A 17,246-nucleotide genomic window follows, 5' to 3' on the forward strand; every position below is an offset into this window, starting at 1 on the left:
CTAGCTTTTAGGGCCTCTCAGACCCAGTACGTCGTGGTCTCAGTGGAATTCACCCGGGTGTAGGGGAGTGGCAGTAACGTGGGTGCTGCTCTGGTTTTCAGGTGTGTTACTGGCAGCTGAGCAAATGATGGGATGCTGGCCAGCCTCCTGTGAGCCCCCAGCCCTGAAACCACCGCTTGCCTCGAATGATGGGCATTTGTGCTGTTGCTTTTCTACGTAGCTACGTTACCTCAGGGTGTGTGCATGTGAGGATGCAACCTGCCTGTGTAGGTACCATTTTGGGTCGTGCAGTTACTCGAATGCACAAAAGCCTTTCTAATCTTTACAAAGCATTGCAGACAGAATCACAAGCCACACACCCCAGCACGGACGACGCAGAGAGCCGCGAGGAGCAGGCATGTTTATTTGGTTCACTCCAGGGCTGCGGCAACCACGCAGTCGTAAAAAAGGAACGGGAAGTAAGATGTACAAAAACGTGAAATATCCCTTTAAAAAGTGACATCATCAGAAATGTATTTCCTGTGGCTCCTTCCTCCCTCTCCTGTGTCCCCACTGCCTGAAAGAAGACCCCCAAACGCAACCAAACTGTGAGATGGGACGGGGGGTGAGTATGTAACAGAAAAAAAAACTGAATTTAACGGGAACATGCTCTAATCTTTAGTTTATTTCTGGTTAAAAATATAGCAATCCAGTGCAGTGTAGTAAAGAAATCTGCTTGAAAGGTAGCAGAGAAACAGCTGAACATAAGCAAAGCAAGGCAGGGTCCACAGACGGCCATGCCCAGGACCTTCCCAGGCGTGGGTGCAGGGGCCCCGTCTGGACGTGCCCGGGCCCCACAGACACATCCATGCACGTGTCCGGGGCTGCTCCATGGCTGGGCCCACGGGGCATCCAGACAGTCCAGGACCTTATTCTTTTGTTTGGACGGTGGGACAACGCTGGCCGGAGGGGCAGACACACCAGGAACCTGGTTTTGTTGGATTGAAACAAGGTACGTTGCATATTTTGGAGATGGATATGTCATGATTTCTCAGGAATTGTCAAGCCACTGGGTTTCAAACACATTCCTGTCCTGGGACCCGACCAGCTCCAGAGTATGGATGAGGCATCTGGAAGAAATATGCATATCTGTGAGGGAAGTCGAGGCAGGCACAGGACAAGAATGTGAAAACCCGTGGGCTCGGTGACACTGAGAGGACGACATCGTGTGAGGGCCCTCAGGGCCGCGGGCATCCGACAGCCTGGACGCACATCCTGCGTCCTCAGCGCAGAAACGCCACGGGCTCTGAGCCCAGGCCCAACAGCAGGCTGTCCAAGTGAGGCCTTCCCCCACGCCTGCACTGTTCCCTGTCCCCCTGGCCCTGGTGCCAGCCCCCTGGATGCCCACAGCACAGCAGCCCTGGGGTCTGGGGTGGGGAGACAGTGGGGAAAAGAAGGACTTTGCCTTAAGGCTCAGTGTCGGGGCAGTGCAGGAGGGCCGGGTTGTGATCGTTTCGTGGGCAGAAGAGAAAGCAGGTCTCTGCTTTCCTAAGTAAGTGTGCAGCACAGATTTAAAATAGAAAAAGGCCCAGGCCACTGCCAGCTGGAGCGGGCGCCCTCTCTCATGCCTCACGCCCAGGCTTGCCACCCGCTAGCCGCCTTGCGAGCCACCGGACGCTCCAGGGGCTCTGCCTCTGGTTGCCTCCTTTTCCACGTCCCAGACGGGGTGTGATGACGGTGGTGACTGTATTTTTTGCCGTTGACTTGCCGGGATCCCTTCTCTTTCCACGTCAAGCTGGAGGGTCGGCGTGCTGGCCTCCCTCTGCCATGCCACACAGCAGAGTGTTACACAAGCAAAGAATTTTGGCTAAAATCCAAAAAACATGACCCAGAAAAAAAGGCAAACTGTGAGTAATACCCAATCACGTGGTTCTGTGAGAAGACCAGGAAGTTGTCGTTGGGTGTCCAAGCTACGAGCCTTCCCTTCTGTCGTTCTGCTTTTAACGTCCCCCATTTGTACACCAGCTGCTTTTGCTAATGCGACAATCTCCTCAGATGAAAAAGTTAATAAACAAAATGGCGACTCCGATGTTTAGCAAGATCACCATGGCCACCAGGATAGGCGCTGAGCCCTGGAACAGAAGCAGAAGAGGAGGTGAGCCCAAGGCCACACCCCCTCCTCCTGAGCGAAACTATGGCTTCCCAGATGGTCGGGGGAACGGAAGGCTCAGGCAGCGGTCAGAGGCTCCCACGAGCTTCTCAGTGTGGAGTCCTTGGGGCTCTGAGCCCTGCAGACCTGCACACCTGGGTCCCAGCATAACCACCCGAGCTCTGCACACCTGGGATGCCAGGTGCAGCCCACCCAGCGTGGCCCCAGACCTGGTGACGGGAGAGCCCTCTCAGTTCAGTGAACAACTGCCCAGGAGCTGCGCAGCCGTGAGGAGCCCCTCGCTCTCCTGGGGCACGAGCCCACCTGGCCCTTGGACCACAGCCTCTCCCCCCTGGACCCGCCGTCCTTGAGCCTCTGCGGTGACGGTGCCGAGGCCACGGTGCTGGACAAGGATGAGGGGCGCCAGCTGCCCCGGGCCTCTGCTGGAAGCCCTCTCCTGTGGAACCACTCAGCAGTGAGTACATGCCCGGCTGGAGGTGGCCACGTGCTCGCGCCGCTGCCCGAAGCAGTGTTGTTTTAAAGCACCCAAGACGTGCCTGAAGAGGTTTTAAAGCCACAACACGGTTCAGTGGGCTAAATATAGAACCCCTTCCTGCATCTCCCACCCTGCCCGTCATTCGGCTTCCTAAAATACCCACACGCGCGCACACACCACACGCGTTTCTGGAATAGAGCTGGTATCTAGGTCCCAGCAGGAGCACCTGGGTTCAGAGAGGGCAGGTGCGTCCCAGGAGCTAGCCCACTGCCCAGACGGCTGCTCACGGTGGCCTCCAGGGCCGCCTTCCAACAAAGCTTCTCGGCCCCGGGGTCTCAGAGGGCCCCGTGGGGATGCCCCGCAAGGCAGGCCCTCTGCTTTCCTCGTGTTCAGAGGGGGCTGAGCATGCTGAGCCCCACCAGCGGGTGAGGGGCCTGAGGGCCGTTTGCACAGGGCGTCAGCGCTGGCCATGGGGCTGAGAAGGCGTTTCACGGGCCATTCCTGCCGCCATTCAGTCCAGGCAGCGGGGAGTGTCTGCTTATGGGTGGGAGCCGGTGGGCCAGGGGTCAGGAGGTGTCCCCTGGGTACAAGAGCCCCAGCCCTCAGCCTGGCCCAGGATCTCCATTCCTTCCTCAACACCGCCTGCCCTCCATGGGAGGAGTACGCCACGGGCGGGTCTCACCCACGAGGCGTGGTCCTCACCCATGAGCGAGACCCAGCGCCACCACGGGGCCTGAGGAACCGGAGTCACGGCCCCACCCCACGCAGCTGATCCCACAGGCCTGGGGGACTCTGTCCCTCTCAGCCACATGGGAGCTCTGGCCTCTGTGTTTCCCTCCAGGACGCAGGACGGGGAGGTCTGGGGGTAAGGGTGGGGTCCCATGCTGCCCCGTTTCTTTTGGGGAGCTTCCAAAACCACCCAAGTGCCTTTGCTGAAAGGATGGCGCCTGGGAGTAGCCCTCACAGGGACCCGTCCAAGGCAGTGCAGCCCGCACCCGTGTGGGCTTCCTACAGAGGAGGGTCCTGAGAGCTGGAGGGTCGGGGAAGACTGAGGGGGCCAGGCTCTCAGGCCCCAGACCGCTGGCGTCCACTCACCGTGCTGGCCTTAAGCTCATCCCCGTTCTCCTCGTCCGATTCCAGTGCCACCGGTGAGGACCTCTGGGGCGGAGAGAAGGTCAAGTCCCAGCGCAGCAGCCGGGGCTCTGCCCGGTCCCCCAGCCGCAGGCTCTCCAGCCTCTGAACCGCGGGCTCCGCGCACGAGGCCGGCCTGGCGTGCTCCTTGTTCTGGTACTTGGACCGCAGTCTCTGGGCCCCGAAGCCCCGGTCCTCGGTGCCCCCCTTGCTGTAGCGTCTTTTCGGGGGGTGCACCTCCTGCGTGTGTGAGTCCCTCCTCAGCAGGGGCTTCATCTCCATCTCGTAGTTGCTCAACTTCTCCTCGTCCAGCTCCAGCAGCTTGGTGCTCCCCGGGCCGGGGTTGCCGGCCCGCTGGTGGGAAGTCCAGAACGTGGTAGGGGACCCCGTCCGCCGCTCCCGGGGCTTGGGGTTGCTGGGCTGCCTGGGGCCTGGGCCCCGGGCCCGGAAGGCTTCCGCGGGCTGGCCGCTGTGGAGGGCGCTGCTGCGGATGCCTCTGGAGCCCCCGGCCTTCTCCTCTCCCCAGCTGTTGCGGGCGCAGTCCCCTCCCCGGCCCTCCAGGAGCATCTGGATGTCCTCACCCCGCTCCTCGTCCACTGAGACCTGCCGGGAGAAGTGGGCCACCTTGTTCCTCGAGGCGGGGGCCGGTGGAGGGGTGGCTGTGGGGCTGGCGGGGAAGCTCTGCAGGGGGCTGTCGTCGGGGGTGGTGCCCTTGCGGTACAGCTCCGGGCTCTCCTGCTGTGAGGGTGTCCCGGCGGAGGTGACCTCGATGTCGTCACTGGAACGCTGACGCTTCGGCCGCTGGTACTCGAGCCCTGGATCGGGGGGAGATGGGGAGCGCAGAGGTGGGTTACTTGGATGTTCTATGTGGAGGCCCAGTCTCACCTGAGGATGGCAGGGGACCAGGACGGGGCTATGGTGGCAGGTCGCCAGGGCCCTCGCTGCCACCAGCGGGCTGTGGGGTGAAGAAAGTGGGAGGACAGTGTTCCCAAAGCCCCTGATAGACCCTCCAGCTCCCCTCTGTGGGCACTTCAAGGATGACCAGATTAGGACGGGTGGGGTGGACAGTTGTTCTGGTCTAGGCCCCCGGCTGCAGGGGTGACCCGAGGCCCGAGAGCGTGCTGGCCTGGGCTGCTTGGGGATTCTGAGGTCCCATCCCCGCGGACCCCTCCTGATAAAAGAAACATCTCATGCTAGGTGACCTTCTACAAGGCAGGACGTGGAGTGTTCATGGCTGAATTCCAATGCTTCTGTCCCCCATCTTGGGTCCTGTGGTTCTCAAGGCTGCGCCAAAGCCCAGGAATCCTACCAGCAGGGCCAAGAACTGCAGGCTCTGGGAGGACAGCTCAGGGTGTGGTCCCAGAACACATTCCACCCCAGAACCTCGAGAGGCTTCCACTCGCTCTGGGAAGCGTGAGTCTGAGAGGAGTGAGCCTGACCCAGGTGGGGCGTCGCATCGGGCTGGGAGGATCGCGGCCTCAGCGGGCCTCTCCGATCAATAACGCCCCTGCTCCAGCCTCCCTCAGGCCCGTCCCCCAAGGGGGGACGAGGGTCTCGGATCTGGCTGACTCGCAGAGGCTTCTAGCTTCCTTCCAGCCCCCCCCCAGCCCCCCCTCCCCGAGTCCCAGAGCTGTGCTGACCAGCTCGGCCAGTGCCAGTCACACGTGGCTACTGATGGATTAGGTGAGACGAGGTGAAGCTAAAGATGCAGACCCATGGCCGCAGTCCCTGCCTGGCGGGCAGCAGCCTTGTCAGAGCAGTCACACAAGGTTCTAGCATAACCCTAGAGGGAGGACTGCACACACAGTCTCGGGGGAGAAGCAGATGGGGGGATGCAGCGGGCTGATGGTGGCTGCAGGGCAGAACCATCGGATGTGCCTTGGGACCCACCCGCCGGCGGCCCTGCCCCCAGCGGCACCGGGACTCACCGTTTTCCCTGTGCTGGAAGGACGGGGAGAACTCTTTGGCAGTGATCCTGGCGATGCGCGCTTCCTCCTGGGCCTTCTGAGCTGCGGTGAGGGCCGCCTCGGCCTTGGCCCGGGAATGGGAGGTCCTGGGCAGGAGAGACAGGGAGGGCGGTGAAGGCACGGGGTGGGAGGCGGCTGCAGCAGAGGGGCCGCGACAGGATGCCCGAGACCTCACTCACTCGGCAAATGTCCCCGGGCCCCACCCAGGCCACGGTGCCCGCCAGCCGTTCTGGGCACGGAGCAGACCGCACCCAAGCGAGAGCAGGACCTACCCAGCCTGGGCGGAGTCTTCATCTGGGGTGAGCCCGGGTCCTGCCGCGAGGAGGCTCCCTCCTTCCCCTGGTCTGGCTACAGGCTAGAGACCGCAGCCCGGGACTGACTCATCTCTGAACCTCCGGGGGCGGGCAGGTGCTCCGTGTGCACACGACCAGAGATGACGGTCTGGGGGCGGCTGTGCCCCCCCCACACCCGTGGGCAGAGCGGGCCACCCTCCAGGGTGAGCACCTGGCCAGCCTCGGGCAGGACCAGCCCGCGCTCAGGAGAGGGCGCCGGGCACGAGGAGCACAGCCCGCACGGCCCACCCTGGCCCGCCCCGGCCCGCCCCTGGTGCCTGCCTAGCCTCCCCCCGTCCTGCGTGAAGGGGCCTTGTTTGTCCCAGCGCCCTGCACCTGGCCAAGCAGTTCTTCCGCCCAAACCCTGTCCCCTGGAAGCTGGCGTCACCAGCCCTGTGTGCGCCGAGGAGTCTGAGCCCTGGTCTGCAGGTGCCGAGAGAAGGCAAGTCTGTGGCTCGGGATGAGGCCTGACGCCCCTTAGCAGCTGGGGGGGCGATGGACAGAGCCAGTGACGGCACTGCCCTCGGGTGGGGCACACCCCAGGGTGGACACGGGGCCGCGAATCCAAATGAGCCGATGACGCCGCCCTGACACTTCCAGCAGCACAACCTCCCGCCCGGCGGTCAGCTGCCCCTCCCCAGCTGAGTCCGTGTGAGACCCTTCAGGGGGCAGGACTGGGTGCCTGAAGCAGGACAGCACCCAGCTTCTGGGGGTCTCACCTGCCTGCGGTTTCCATTCCTTCCTGCCTCGTGTCCTGGCTCCAGAGGCTGCTCCCCACCGGGGAAGCCGAGGCAACAACAACTGAGCCCCCGAGACGAGGACAGCCTGCCCCCGTCACGCCCTCCACGGGCTTAACCTGGAGACCCCTCACTCCTCGTGAGCCCCTGGGTTCTGTGCTAACCAGGAAGAGTTGACGAGAAGAAAACCAACGCAGGACGTACACACACATACAACATGTACGTCATCGTGTGGAACCTGAGTCCAGGACGCGGAGCAGCAAGTGGCCTGCCGCATCGCCTGGGAGCAGGACCCACAGACGGAAGAAACCTACGTAGAAAGCGCAGCGCTGAAAAAATTCTATCCTTTGCGTGGTTTCCTAGGGATAGGGAAAGACAGCTGTCACTCGTGGTGGCTGCGTCCCATGCCCCTCGGAGTGAGAGCTGGGCAGCACCGCCTTGTAGAAGATTCCTAGGGAACTCCGCGGTTATAATTCCAGCAGAAGAGGGGCAGGAACCTCAGGGGGGCAAACCAGGAATAAAAGACAAATTGTGAGCACTTAGCTTATCAGTTGTTATCACATCAGTTGATAAACCGTGGCTGCAGCCCACAGCTCCCATGCGGTGCCCCCCACCTGTGGCCAGTGCATTCTGCTGCGTCCCTAACGGCACAGACGGCCTTTCCTGTGTCCAGCCCTGAGTTGGAGGCTGGTAGAGGCGCGTACATATCTCAGGAACCGGCAGTGTCACGTCAGAAATGAGGGTGCAGGTCAGACCTGGTGACGGCCAGTGTGAGGCCACGGTCATCCAAGGCCCATCTGGGGGCCAGAACATTGGGGACAGAGAGGAAAGGACAGACGGCAGGGTGTCTGGCTGCGTGGGGGTCCCATCGGGTGAGCCTACTCCCCACCACTTCTCCCACTCCTGCCCCACCTGCTGGGCTGGGGCCCCGGTGAGCAAACCCAGCACAGACACCCCGCCTCGGAGACCCAGGGCGTCCCCTGAAATTGTACCCAAGGTGCTCTGCGTGCTTTTCTCCTTCCCCCGCAAGCAGGGGGTCCACGGCTTTCATCAGATCCCATGAGGCCCCAAAGCCTAAACACACTGGTCTGGACGTGGCCAGTCCCGGACGGGTCGACCCGTTTCCCTTCCCGCAGGGCGGCTTCCGCAGCCGAGAGGTGCTCTCTCACGGCACGGCCCCAGCTCGGCCCAGAACCAGCTCGTGGGCCCGAGCTCGCCTCTGCTGGATGACGTGGCCTCTCCAGAACGTGCCATGGGTTTGGCTTTGGTAGTAACGGTTTATTGAGATATAACTCACAGAGCATACAGCTCACCCTCTCAAGCATACAATTCAGTGGTTTTTAGTCTGTTTGCGGAGCTGTACAGCCATCACCCCCAAAGGACCCCATTACCTTTATTAATCACCCCCATTTCCCCCAAAGCCTCCCCACCAGCCCTAGGCAATCAGTAGAGCTGCCTGTGGTAGACATTTCACGCACGACTGAGTTGACGGGTGAAATGCACATCACAAGGTGCACCACCTGGGAGGTCCCGGGTCAGGGGCGTCCAGCACGTCCACAGGCCACGTAGCCACCACCTCTGTCTAGTTCTCGCACCTTCCCACCACCCCAGAAAGAGCCCCATCCCCAGGGCAGTCACTCCCTCCTGCACCCCCAGCACCAGGGGTCTGAGCAACAATCCAGCGCTGACAAAGCCCCTCCCATTGCTGCACGGAGACGGCGCCCACCCGGCTTCCCAGCCACGCGGCGGGGCCAGTCCTGGGGCTGCTCCTGGGGTCTGACCCGAGTGCCCCGCCACGCTGTGTTGCCCGATCCCGGGGACCCAGAGTCGTTGGCTGGCAAATGAGCATCATGGCTGACCAGACAGGGCGTCCCCAAAGCTGGTGACACCCACCCTGAGCCTCCAGCAGGCCCTGGGAGACCGTGTCTGGGACGGGCCCAGCCCTCGGGATGCAGTGTGCTTCCGTCACAGAGAACGGAACCCCGAGAAGTAAACGTGTCAGGGCCGTGCACCTAGTGGTGGAGGCGCCCCGAGTGAGGAGGCTGTGAGGATGGGAGGTCCGGGGAGGCTGAGGGGGACAGGGCTGTCACATCCCCAGGCATACCCGTCATCAGAGCAGTTGTCTCGTAGCCCTAAGAGCGACAGGGACAGAGTAAAGGGACAAAGTAGGTGATGAGATAGTTGATCCCACTGGGGATTGTAAGTAAAGAAAAACATATGGGGGACCCTGTGAGTTAATGATCACTCAGGAAAGCAGGTTTGCTTAACCACAAAACCAAGCAGGCCTGCTTAACCACAAAACCATGCAACAGGAGCATGAGACACGTCCCCAGACGATACAACAATGGCGCCAAGAGACCCACATCCTGCCCAGTGAGCTCGGTAAGTTAATGATTCCTAGGACACGCTCCTCTGTGTGCACTAAAAACAAAAATATAAGGAAAAGGTGACATGATACTAAAACCTGAGATGATTTACCATTTTTAGCATATGTTACCACCTTTTTGCTCATTTTCATTGTGCCGTGACAGTCCCGGCTTGACCATGTAGAGACAAGGGAACTCCCCTGCCGGACGTGGACGAGGATGGAACTGTGACGTCTACTCAAGAATGAGGAGGAAGGTGGCCTTCACCCTCCCTGCCGCCTCCCTCCCTTTTCCTTTGATTATAAAACTAGCCCACTGAGCTCCGCGTACAGCACCCTCTTGCCCGCCCGCTTGTAAGCCTCACAAGTGTCTTGTTCTAATAAATCACTTCCTATCTATCGCTTTGCCTCTCGCTGAATTCTTTCTGCCCTGAGACATAAAAAAGGCAGGAGCTGCTGAGAGCCCCCTCGGAAACGCCACCCAGCGGTTCCAAGAGCCTGCCGACGCGCGCACGGACAGTGGAGTATCTTAAGGTCAGCGGGGAGAATGGAAGCCGGGAGTGAGTACAGAGTGGGCGCTGCAGGGCCCGGGGCACCAGGAGGGCTCTGAGCTCCCCAGGGGCCAAGGCGAGCACGGAACGGCGTTGATGCCATTCAGGGCACTTGCCAGACAAAATCAAACCCTTGGCTCAGGAGAGAGGTGGCCGGGCCGGGCCCTGGGCCTGGAGGAAGTTTCTGGGCCTCAAGGTTTTGGGGGTGTGGGGGGGCTTCCCATAAAGACCCCCAGTGCAGGTCGTGGGGCCCTGCAGGGTGAGTTCAAATGCAAAAGCCTGGAACGACCCAGAGACCAGCACTGTGGGCCTGGGAGGGGCCGGCGCGGATGCATGTAGGTTGGGTGGCTTGGGGCCGACACTGCCCCCCCCCCGGGAGCGTCCCCTGGCGCCTGCTAACAGCAGGTCCCTAACCTGACACTTACTGTTCTGAAAGCGCAAGTGCCGATGGGTGTGGAGCCCAGATGGGGCTCTGGACCAAGAGGTAGGACCGACCCCCCCGCCGAGGGATGGGGTGGCAGGAACGCGACCGGCAGAGGCGGGGCCGCTGGGGGGCCGGCGGGTGGTCAGAGCCTTCAGAGTGACGGCCACGTGCAGCACACCAGACGGAGTGACGGGGACGTGAGCGAGGGGCTGTGTGTTTTGAAGGAGTGGGTTTGACGGCTCCTGGCTCAGAGGAGTGACATGCATGTTCCCTAAATAAGCGCCCACCTCGAAGAACCCAGCTTAAATCCCTTCAAAGGTCAGGCTAACAGGCATCATTCCAACGCACTTCTGCACACACGTCCCAATGGCACGCATGGAAACACACGTGTGCCGTCCTCTATGTCCCTGATGGACACGTGGCTCAGACACAACAGCCTCTCCAGGGACGGGTTCGTCCAAAAGGCCGACAGAGGCCCAGCTTTCACAGTATGTGCTTCCCCGTTTGTCCTGAACCCTTGGAAATAAAAACAGAAGTGCCTCCTGCCCAGCTGACTGCTGTGGGTGGGGCTGGTCTGCTCCTAGGGAGGCCCTGCTGGACAGTGAGAGCCGGGTCCCCGCCCTCAGATGGCTGCGTGGACGCCTGACTTGGGCCCGGGCCTCAAAGCCAGCGTGGTGGGTGTGGCCGAGCCCCAACCCCCAGATCTGGTCCCCATTTGGATGACCCTCGACAGTCGGCTCCCAGAGAGGAGGGCCCGCTGCGCCCGCCTGCTCGGGACGCCCCCTCAAACACACGTGTGCACACACGCACACACACACAGCCAGAGGGATCGAAGGGGCCACGATCTGGTTCCCGCAGCTTTGCTTAGTAAAAACACACGGACGTTAATTCCCCAACATCATACGTATATTTACACATATACGTTCACACGTATATAAAAAGAACATGCTGCAGCAACCCTAAAATAAAATTAAATCAAGGCGACTGCATTTAATAGAGAAGAAACCTCCCAAGGCATCACGAAGGCTCCCCTGAAGTGAGACTTGCAGGACTCGGCCGGCAGCCAGGTAACGGCTCCCGTGGGCACCGGTCCCTCCGGGGACACCGAGGAGGGTCGGGCCAGCGTTGTGAGCCGGCCTGCGAGCCCCCGGGCCCCCACCTCCTGACGGCAGCTCTACCCGCGTGCCCGGCAGCGCCTGCACCCCCGGCTCCCCGAGAGGAGGGCCCTGCGTTCCTGCCGACCAGGGGGCAAGGCGGGCGGGGCCCCCTCCAACGTGGGACACCATCTCCCATAGACGGCGCAGGGGACAGATAGCCAACCACAGGGCTGCATGAGACAAAGCCACAGGCGTGTCAGATGGGTGGACGGGCGGGGTGTGCGGTGACCTGCCTGTGTCCCTCCCAAACTTTGTCCATCTGGGAACCTGGCAATGTGACCTTATTTGGCAACGGGAGTGATAAAACCCTCGATGGCCTGTGGCCCCTCCAAGTGTCTGACTCGGCAGGTCCGGGGCGGGGCCTGGGAACCTGCATTCCTAGCACCCCCGGGTGAAGCTGCTGGTGGTCTGGGGGTCCCACTCTGAGAAACACTGCAGGAAAGTGGGAGCCTAGGTCTGCCCTGACCGCTCCTGCCCAGCGGCTGCTGCCCGTCTGCAGCCATAGCCCTCTGCACTCTGCCGACTCGCCGTGAACCCACTCGACATGCTCCTGCGCCCAGGTCGAGGTGTGCCTGCCCCCAGTGCCGCCCCGGGCCCTCCAGCTCTCCTCCGCCCCAGTGGGGCGTGCCGTCCCACTCGTGGCTGCCACCTTCCCCGACCCAATCCACACCTGACGTTCTCCACTCGCCCTGTTCCTTGTTTCTCCTCCAACCCGAGCCCCACTCCTCCAGCCGGGTCTGTGATACCCCATCCTGGTTTTCAGGGGACGCAGCCTCCAGGCAGCTGTCACCAGTGCTGGTCACCAAGGGGCTAAAACAGGCCTGGGGATCTCCGAAGAGAGGCCCCCTTCCCGCCCATGCACGTCCAGGTTCAATTCAGCACTTGTTGAGCGCCTACTGTGTGCGTGCTGGGACGCCCGGGGTTAGGAGTTGTCCACGTGCTGTGTCGTGACACCTGATGGCAGCCAGCAGTCTGGCTCGTTTCCACGTCTGTGACGACCCTGAGGTCTGTGTGGGGATTGCTTCTCACTGACAAGTGAGGAAACCGAGGCACAAGGTCTGGGCATCCACGTCCCTTCACTGGTTCGGCCCAATCGAGGATCCAAGTTCTCTTCCAGCTCAAAAAGGTGTCCCAAGTCCACAACAAGTGATCGATCCAGAGGGTGAGAGAGACAGGCTGTCGTGTGCATCTGCCTGGGAAGAGCCTGTACTGGGGTGAATAGCATCCCCAGCAAATCCACGTCCACCCAGAGCCTGCGAACGTGGCCTTATCTGGAAATAGGGTCTGTGCAGATGTAATTAGTTAAGATGGGGTCACGCTGGATAAGAGTGGCCCTGAATCCAATGACACACGTCCTTCCATGGGGAAGAGGCCATATGAAGGCAGAGGCAGAGATCTGGGGGGATACGCCGGGGCGCCCAGGAGCTGGAAGAGGCAGGAGGGACCCTCCCCCGGGGCCTCTGCAGGGAGCACGGCCCCGCCCACACCCGTGCCTCAGACTCTGAACCTCCAGACTGCGGCCCCCGGCTTGCGGCTGTTAGTTACAGCAGCCCCTAGTCACTACCGCAGGCAGCGAGGGGTCGTGCTTGCGCTGCGGGGACGGGGACGGGGCTCCCAGGGAGCGGGAGGTACAGGCACAGCTGGGGAGGTTTCCTGTGCTCGGGAAGCAGCGGCTTTGCACACCTGCCTGGGTGGTGCTGTAGGGCCAGGGCTGGGGCTGAGGATGGGACAGGTACACACGTTTCTCCGGCCCCGTGAACGACCGTCTTTCAGAGGTGCAGATGTGCCCTGGGCACATGCAGGGGGAAAGGCTCCAAAAGGAAGTCAGGTGTTATGGGGCCCCACCTGCCCCGCTCCTCCTCCCGATGGCCCTGCAGGGCCCCGCAGCAGCCCAGGAACCCCAGTGTGGTTCCAGCTGGGGCCGTCAGGCTGGGCGTGAAGCCCTCAGTGCCAAGGTCTCCTCGACAGGCCCAGAGGTGCTTGGGGCCCCAAGGAAGGAGGGACGAGGCCCAGTCTGCCGGACAGCCCGCGGCCCTGCCCCTGCTGCCCTAGGCCGTGACCCAGCTCCACGTCCATCTCTCGTCCCCACAGCCCCTGGACAAAGGGGACACCGGCCCCTGTCCTCCGGAGCTCATGCTGTCTTCCTGGCAGGTCATGCTGGAGATACGGTGTCTGGACCTCGTAACCACCACCTGTTCCCTCTGTTTTTATAACAGCTTAATTGAGGCTGATCCACACTGCTCTAAGACCTTGTCTTCACATGGCCATCTTCTCTGGTACAGTGGTCCCCTGACCTCTGTAAGGGCACCAGTCGTTGGACTCAGGGCCACCCTCATCCAGGACGATTGCATCTCCAGATCCTTCATTCACTTCCATCTGCAAAGACCGTCTTCCCAGGAGGGCTGCTCTCAGTTTCCGGGTGGACGTGTCGTCTAGGGGGTACCGTTGAGCCCACTGGAGGGGGCATGGAGGCTGGCACTGTTCGGGCTGAGGGGCAGCCCCGCCCCGCCCACCCCTGCTGAAGGGTCCTTTCATTCTAACTGTCGTTTGCAAGGCTGCCTCGAGGGCAGTGCCAGACCTGTTACTGTCCTGGACCCCGCACGGGGCTCGTGAAGGGCACACGTCTCCAGGGCAGACTCGAGAGCTGCAATTCCCTTGAAGAGAAGCTAAGGAATCAGAGCCAGGACTGAGGGGAAACAGGCGGGAACAGCACACAAGCCTTCCTTTCGCAGGCAGGGCTCATGCGTTAGCCCTTTGCTTTCACATCGTTAGATCCTCGCTAGGGGCTGCCTTCCAGCCGCGTCCCAACAAACGGTGCATAAATGGAAATGCGCGAGGCAACCGTGTGAGTGAGCGAGAGTACGGTCATGGTCACGGTGGCTCCCCCAAGATGACAAGGCTCAAGGCAACCCGGTCAGCCCCGAGCTCCTCACACGGGCGGGAGTGGCAGAGTGGGACCCCTGCGCTGTCTTGCCTTGAGACAGGAGAGGGTTGGGCCCCAGGTGAGCAGCTGGGCTCTGTCTCCTGTTGGCACTGCAAGATAATGGCAAGGCGGTCAGGAGGGAGGAGGCGGGCTCATGCCTAGGGTCAAGGAGACCTCCCACACTGCACATGCGCAGAGGCGTTCCTCAGGGGTCAGAGGGGAGGGGTGCCAGCCCATAACATGTCCTGCCAACCTCCCAGAAACCCTCACGCTGGAATCCGTTGCGGGTAAAAGATGGGTGCACATGTGGCAGGGCCCTTGGTCAGACCAAATATAGACACGAAGCCAGACAAAGCAAGATGATTGGCCAGAGAAAACGCGGAAAGCTGCCCCCATACGAGCAATTTGAACCGCCCCAAAAGCACGCGACTCTCTCTCCGAGCCCACCCTTGTGTATTTCTGCGTGTACTTTGCTTCTAATAAACATTCTGTTTCACAAATTTTCTGTCTCTTTGCTGACTCCTTTCTTCAAAGAAGACAAGAACTGGGGTCCCACTTGCAGCCACTAGCCCCTGGTTATCTAATGAGTAGGACTTGGTGCTCCCACCACAGTAGCCTGGGTTCAGTTCCCGGTCAGGGAACTAAGACCCCACTTCAAGCCACCGCACACTGTGGCCACCGGAGATCGGCCTCACGTGCACCCTCCCTTCAGCCCCAGGGCCCCACGAGGTGGACAAGGCCCCCATCTTGCAGACAAGACAACTTGGGGCCCAAGGGGTGGAGCGAGTTGCCCGGGGCCCTGGAGGTGGTGGCAGAGCCCAGGGCTCTTGGGGCAGGTCGGGGGGAGGACACAGACTCCCGACACCACCGAGCAGGAGCTGCATCCCAGGGCCTCGTGTGGCCCTGTCAGCTGCTCCCTGGGTTCCCCATTCAGGACCTCATGTCCCCCCCCAACCCCTACCACCCCCCTCCCCACCGCCATGTCATCTCTCCCTGTCCACACCTTCGGGCCCTGGAGGAGAGCAGAGACGAGGCAGGAAATGGGCAGCTGTAGAATCGAGGCTTTTTTTTTTTTTTTTTGCGGTACGCGGGCCTCTCACTGCTGTGGCCTCTCCCGCTGCGGAGCACAGGCTCCGGACGCGCAGGCTCAGCGGCCATGGCTCACGGGACCAGCCGCTCCGCGGCATGTGGGATCCTCCCGGACCGGGGCACGAACCCGTGTCCCCTGCATCGGCAGGCGGACTCTCAACCACTGCGCCACCAGGGAAGCCCTAGGCTTTTCCATTAGGAGAGGCGCCGACCAGAGCCCGCTGACCGATGGGGACGTTGATGACGCAGGACAGGAGGGGGCTGCGGTGAGCACCAGAGCCGGGGGGCGGTGGGGGGCGGTCAAATCGCCACATGATCCAGTTCACAGGTGAGAGAACCAAGGCCAAGGAAGTGAAGGGACTGATCCAACATCGCCCCAGGGAATGCGGGGCTTCCGGCCCCCAAGGCAGGTGGGCTCTCTTCCTGCCTGAAAAGTGTGGTGTTTTCTTTCTCAACTCTGGGAAGATCTTTAAGCATTACAGAGAATATATGTATGTTACAGGCTGATTTGTGTTCCCCCAAATACACACGTTGGAGTTCTGACCCCGGTACCCCTGAACGTGACCTATCTGGAAGTAGAGTCCCTTCACGGAGGTAATCAAGTTAAAATGAGGTCACTTGGGTGGGCCCCGATCCACTATGACCAGTGACCTCGGAAGAAGACGGACCAGGACACAGACCCACAGGGGGGCGGCCCCATGAGGACACAGCCGTCTACGTGCCGGTGAGAGTCTCTGAAACCAACCTGGCGACACCTTGATGTCAGCTGTCCAGCCTCCAGGGCTGGGAGGAAATAAATCTGTTGTCCGCGCCCCCATCCACTGCCTCAGCCGATCCACACAAGTAAGGCAGGCGACTGGCAATATCTTCCAAAACGATTAAAGTCAAAAAACAACAGTATAATACAAAACAAGTCCCTTGTTGCAACAATTTCAATGGGGTTTTCTACCGGGGCCAAGAAACTCGGGGTTGGGGGGAAGGGGTCTGTAGTGCCTGAACCCCACCTGAGTCCCTGAAAAGGGTATTTCATCTGGTCAGACCCAGTTTGAACATCAAAGACTGGAGCAGCCCAGAGAGCCGGAGAACATTCTGGATCAAACCACGACAGCCAGCCTCTCTGCCTCCTGCCAGGTCTCCCCCACCTCCTCCCTCCTTTTCTTTTCCTACTAAAACATCTTCAAAGACAGAGGAAGAAAAACTCAAAGTAAAGAAGGAAATGGTGTCCAGTGTCCCGGCGGGTCCAGTGAGGCTGACTCACAAGCACAGAAACAGACGGGGGTCAAAAGGCCGTCACAGAGGGACGTGCAGCCTCCAGGGCTCCGCACACCAGCTGGAGGTGAGCAACGCCCCGGCTGCCAGGCACGTGGGGCAGGAACTGAGGCCAGGAGGCACCTGTGCCCGACACCGAGACCCCGACCGGGAGCAGCCTCGGGATCTGCAGAAGGGTCCTGGGGCTGCCGTAACGAATGACTGCAAACTGGGGGCTTAAAAGAGAAACTTATTCGCTCCCAGCTCTGGAGGTGGGAAGTCCAACCCTCCCCCCACCCCGAAGGCCCAGGGGAGACTCTGTCCCGGGCCTGCCTCCCGGCTCCGGTGGGGCTGGCAGTCCTTGGCGTTCCTTGTGGGGCTGCAGCCAGCCTCTGCCGCCGTCTTCCTGTGGCCTCTCCCTGTGTCTCTTCATCTTTCCTCTTCTGTCTCTTATAAGGACACTCATCACTGCATTTAGGGCGCCCTGATCCAGGATGATCTCATGTCAAGAGCTTTAATTACATCTGCAAAGGCTCTTACTCCAGATAAGGGCATAGTCTGAGGTTCCGGCTGGACAGATCTTTTGGGGTCCACCATTTAACCTACTGTGGGGTATTAATGCTCCATTTCTTTGGGACCTTTGATCCCAGGCCAAATGTCACTCTCAGGAAGCAGTCCTGACCCCCTCCCACCCCCAG

The 17,246-nt window shown here is 61.0% G+C and overlaps 1 protein-coding gene across 1 annotated transcript in view; it reads right to left on the reverse strand.

Moving 5' to 3' along the window:
* Positions 1-1,919: 1,919 nt before the first annotated feature.
* The window catches only part of JPH3 (junctophilin 3), a gene marked incomplete at its 5' end in the record, with an annotated part of 82,233 nt that continues 66,906 nt past the window's right edge, over positions 1,920-17,246 (reverse strand). Inside the window, 3 exons of the mRNA XM_079723639.1 lie at positions 1,920-2,111; positions 3,720-4,570; positions 5,684-5,808. Of these exons, the coding sequence (XP_079579765.1) occupies positions 2,031-2,111; positions 3,720-4,570; positions 5,684-5,808 (1,057 nt within the window). The 3' untranslated portion in view covers positions 1,920-2,030. The remainder of the gene's footprint in view (positions 2,112-3,719; positions 4,571-5,683; positions 5,809-17,246) is intronic.

Source organism: Hyperoodon ampullatus (genome assembly GCF_949752795.1).
Source record: "Hyperoodon ampullatus genome assembly, chromosome: 18".
Classification (NCBI taxonomy): Eukaryota; Metazoa; Chordata; class Mammalia; order Artiodactyla; family Ziphiidae; genus Hyperoodon; species Hyperoodon ampullatus.